At 50.4% G+C, this 4,835-nt stretch overlaps 2 protein-coding genes across 3 annotated transcripts in view; one reads left to right on the top strand and one right to left on the bottom strand.

Moving 5' to 3' along the window:
- Positions 1 to 487: 487 nt before the first annotated feature.
- On the bottom strand, positions 488 to 2,719 carry LOC104980133 (cytochrome b-c1 complex subunit 9). The gene is made up of 2 exons (XM_010828747.1): positions 2,501 to 2,719; positions 488 to 751 (listed from the first exon to the last, which is right to left on the bottom strand). Exons 1-2 carry the CDS (start codon positions 2,648 to 2,650, stop codon positions 707 to 709), a joined length of 195 nt encoding a protein of 64 aa, XP_010827049.1. The 5' UTR covers positions 2,651 to 2,719; the 3' UTR covers positions 488 to 706.
- Positions 2,720 to 2,992: 273 nt separating this feature from the next.
- The window catches only part of ZMAT5 (zinc finger, matrin-type 5), a 23,423-nt gene continuing 21,580 nt past the window's right edge, over positions 2,993 to 4,835 (top strand). For both annotated transcript variants that reach the window (XM_010828746.1, XM_010828745.1), the window contains exon 1: positions 2,993 to 3,099. The gene's annotated coding sequence lies outside the window, so the exon portion shown is untranslated. The remainder of the gene's footprint in view (positions 3,100 to 4,835) is intronic.

Raw genomic sequence — 4,835 nt, 5'->3', positions numbered from 1 at the left:
AAGTGAGTCACTCATCTTCCCGGCCAGTCACCAAACACAACCAAGCGCTCTACTGTTCAGCACATCCCCGCGCTCTCCACGGCAGCTCCCAGCCATGCTGCGTGCTTTCCGATATGCCTTACAGCCATGAGAAGATGAGCTGTGGCCCAGAGAGGTATGCCAGCTTCCCCAGAGATCCTCGGCAACTTAAAGGCAGAATGGAGAATAAACATTTGTTCCCCAGCTGGATCCACAGCGCTTCCCTATGGCCAAGCCAGTTAGCTGTCCTCTGCGTGACTCAAGAATGCAGCTATTGGTTTAGAGGCCAAAGTTGAAGGTTAACACCTCCAGCTCTAGCTCACGGTGTGAAAACTAGAATTCTCTGGCAGTTAATGGGAGATCCAAAATAATGGAATCTGCCCTTCAGATGTCTGCAGAGGACTTTGAAGTGGTGTCAAATAACCGGTAAAGTGAAGAGCAGCTAGTTAAGAAGATGCAGAAGCAGGTCTCAAGGCCAATTTACATTTATTTGCTGATGACTCTGACTAAACATACTTCAAACATAGCAGAAGTTAAAGAGTCTGTCAGGGGACGCCATCTCCTGTCGACAGCTAAAGGTGGTCCGTGGAGAGTGACGCGAGCGTGTCTTCAAGCTGAGGCCGCGGCTCTGGGCAAACAGCTGGTGCTGGACCTGGTCCTTCTGGCCTGGACGGGGGCCTCCCAGGAGCTACTCCTTGTTCTCATACTTGTGCTTGATGTGCTTCCACAGCTTCTGCATTTTAAACACAAGAGCCACAAACGGAGTTTTGCTTCTCACATTGAACAACGCCTCCCACAGCCCTGGACTTAAAACAAGCCTGAGAGAAACGCGTACCACATCCAGACAGCTTGCAGTGGGCAGTCTGGAAGCAATACTAGGCCTGACGTACACTCCTAGCATTTACAGAATGCTCTGAGTCAGTATGTGAAGGAAGGGGGAACGCATGACCTCACTCTACAGGTAACTGAGGTAGAGACACTAAGGGACCTGGGCCCCCAAAGCACACAATTATTAAGGAACAGAGGCTGGAAAATGTCTCTATTCTTGAACTCCCAGGTATTACTCCAGAGGTCCTAAGAGCCTGGTCCCCAAATACTTCACACTGAGCCATATTTTAACCTCATCAGACTTATGATCCCTCGGTCAGGAACTAGCTGTATTCTCATTCCTAAAAGCACCAAGAATGGGTGGATTATGACAACGTTCTGAGATGCCTTCCCCACATACTGAAATGGCCAGGGGAACAGCCTGCAAATGAACAGAAGCAGCACTTTCATAAGGACCGAAAGCTACCCTGGCCACAGGCTGTACATCAGGAGACCGAGCCTGCCTGGGCAGTAGGGCCAGACAGTTTCAAATTATTAACAGAGTGGTGGAACACAGCTTATTTGCCCAGGACGTTCCTTAGTATGAGCCATAAATTAAATACCTTAACGATATAAAGTCTGCAGAGCACCCAGCACAGTGCCTGGCACCCAGGGACTTTAAAAGGTGTTGTTATTCTCTATCTTATGCTTCCACTTCCTCCCCAGGACTGTAGAAAGTGCTAGTTTTTGAGTGGTACCACCTACCACCTGTGGGCTTCCCTTGGCTCAGACAGTGAAGTGGCTGCCTACAATGCGGGAGACCCAAGTTTGATCCCTGGGTCGGGAAGTTCCCTCGGAGAAGGAAATGGCAACCCACTCCAGTATTCTTGCCTGGAAAATCCCATGGACGGAGGAGTCTGGTAGGCTACAGTCCATGAGGTCGCAAAGAGTCGGACACGACTGAGCGACTTCACTTCACTTCACCTACCACCTACTGCGACACCTTGCCAGCATCTCATGGAATCCTCACAATAATTCCCTGAGATAGCTACTATCATTTCTATTTCACAGAAAAAAGTGAAGCTCAGAGAGGTTAACTCACACAAGTTATTAAGTGGTTAAGTCCCGGTATTCCCATCCAGGGATCTCCGCTTGTATACCCTCTCGATCCCCCTCACCCCCTCACCCCTTAACCACTATTAATACCATCGCTGCCAGCATAGAAAGGCTTCGGAACTGAAAAGTGCTGTCTAAAAACGCCAGTCCCAGTGTCTAAGAAGATGTCCTATTCACGGCCGTCACCCGCTCAAATGTGCCCTTGAAACCCTCAGACGAAACAGGGGGTCCCGGGTCCAGCCCTGACTTGCCACTGGCCTCCTGGTGGTGTGGCCCTAATAATCCTTTGCTCTCACTAAGCTTTTAGTTAGTTTAGGACAAGTGGGTGTGTGGTGTGGGAGACAGCGATACTAACAACCTCTGCACGGTGGGAGCTATTGATCCCGTTGAACATTTTAGGATTCATACCGGCGGGGAACGGACAGACGGAGTCTACAGATAGAAGACATCCAGGGTTCCCTTTACGCTACTCGTAAAGGTAGACTGAGTCCCGCCCCACCTCCACTCGCCCTGTCATCCCTCAGAAGGGCCCAAGGTCAGGGACGGTCCAGGCCCTCACCCCCTCGTTGATGTGTTCGTAGATGGCGTCTGCGCCTTGATCGAAGGCGCGCTCGAAGAACAGGGCGCCCACGACGATGGTGAGGGCGAAGGTAGAGGTCCTGCGAAACAGCAAGGAGTACAACCTTGCAGTCAACGTTGGGGCCGCCATGTTTGTCCGCTGCAGAACGAGCGCCGGCGCCGCGACGACCTTTCTCTCCAAAGGGCCTCCACGTGTAATGCTTTATGGGATTTGTAGTTCTTCTGAATCTCGGTGCTCGTCGTATTGAACTATGGAGGTAAACTGATGGCTTGCGCGGGATTAAGGTCTCCTAAAATCCAGATCATGGAATCCCAAACAGCTTGGCGGAACGTATTACTGAATTCTTCTTCTTAAGCATTTAAAAAAAAGATTTAATATTTTCACTACAACACCCAGAATCCCTCGCGCTTCCTCCACTTCCGCTCTGTTTCCGCTTTGATTCGCAAAGGCCTCTTCCCCGCAAAGGCCCGGGAAGGGCGGGCCTCTCCCCAACGGGAGGACTACGAATCCCAGCAAGCAGTTCACGGCGTGAGGGCGCCGGAGGAGGAGCTCGGAGCCGTCGGGCCCCGCAGAACCAGGTATGTTCTGTGAAGGGGACATCGAGGGAGAGTTTCTCCTTACCCCCCGCGGGAGGACTTGGGCTCTTCCAACTAGATCGGCGAGCCCCGCGGCGGGCCGCTCAGTTTAACACGACGTGGACTGGATACATGGGCGAGGCCTGGATGCCCTATCTCAAGCTTGTTCCCATTCCTGTCGCCTCTGTCAGCCCCAAGTCCAGGCCTAGAGTTGGAACCTGTGGCAACAAGTCGGGTCCAGGGGGCTGAATCCCTCTGTCCGACCCCCGGGGAAGAGGCGATTCTGCCCCTGCTTTCTATACTCCTCATCCCTGGGTTTCGCAAGCTGACAACCTGGCTTGGAAGACGGGAGACCTAGATCCACTTATTCCTTCTGGGGAATAGAAATAGCAAGAACTTAGGAGGACGAGGGCGATCCAGTAAATGTTTTCTAAGAGGCCCTGGGCACAACGCTGCGGATCCAGCGGTGAACAAGTCCCTGCCCTCATGAAGCGCTCCTTCTAATGTGTGTGGGGAGGGGCAGTAATAACAAGTAATACTTAGAAGAGCAGAAGACAGGTTGATTGGGGAGGGAGTGGTGGTAATATTTTAGCCAGGGTGCCCAGGAAGACACTTAACCTTAGACCTGAGTGAATGAATAGTAGCAGTTCAAACAGGAAAACATTGGTGCAAAGGCCTTGAGACTGCTCTGTCCTGGGGTGTTCCAGGGGAAAAAGTAGAATGGACTGTGAGGAGCTCAGATCAGCTCATATCTGGCCTTGTAAGCCACAGTAAAGAGTTTTATTTTTCCTTATTGCACTAGGAAGCCACTGATGGGTTTTAAGCTGGGGTGTGACATGATCTGATTTACTTTCAAGGTCATTTCTGGCTGCTCTCCAGGGATCAGACTGAAGAGGGGAAGTTGCTGTGGTGGGAGTGGAGGCTGGATGGTAATTTAGATTAGGGTGTGGATTAGAGTAGTGATCAGATTTGGAATGTATTTAGGGGGTGGGTCAAACGGAACAAGCTGACAGATGCATGTAGGGGGTTCAGTTCAGTTGCTCAGTTGTGTCTGACCCTTTGCACGCCGGGCCTCCCTGTCCATCACCAACTCTCGGAGTTTACTCAAACTGAGGTCCATTGAGTCGGTGATGCCATCCAACCATCTCATCCTCTGTCATCCCCTTCTCCTCCTGCCCTCAATCTTTCCCAGAATCAGGGTCTTTTCCAATGAGTCAGCTCTTCACATCAGGTGGCCAAAACATTGGAGTTTGAGCTTCAACATCAGTCCTTCCAATGAACACCCAGGACTGATCGATCTCTTTTAGGATGGACTGGTTGGATCTCCTTGTAGTCCAAGGGACTCTTCAAGAGTCTTCTTCAACACCACAGTTCAAAAGCATCAATTCTTCGGCGCTCAGCTTTCTTTATAGTCCAACTCTGACATCCATACATGACTACTGGAAAAACCATAGCCTTGCCTAGATGGATCTTTGTTGGCAAAGTAATGTCTCTGCTTTTGAATATGCTATCTAGGTTGGTCATAACTTTCCTTCCAAGGAGTAAGCATCTTTTAATTTCATAGCTGCCAGCTACACCATCTACAGTGATTTTGGAGCCCCAAATAATAAAGTCTGCCACTGTTTCCACTGTTTCCCCAATATATTTGCCATGAAGTGATGGGACCGGATGCCATGATCTTAGTTTTCTGAATGTTGAGCTTTAAGCCAACTTTTTCACTCTCCTCTTTCACTTTCATC

The sequence above is a fragment of the Bison bison genome, unplaced genomic scaffold, assembly GCF_000754665.1.
Source record: "Bison bison bison isolate TAMUID 2011002044 unplaced genomic scaffold, Bison_UMD1.0 scf7180017864495, whole genome shotgun sequence".
NCBI lineage: Eukaryota > Metazoa > Chordata > Mammalia > Artiodactyla > Bovidae > Bison > Bison bison.
The sequence above is the reverse complement of the archived record's forward strand: the minus strand, read 5'-3'. Positions and strand labels throughout refer to the sequence as shown.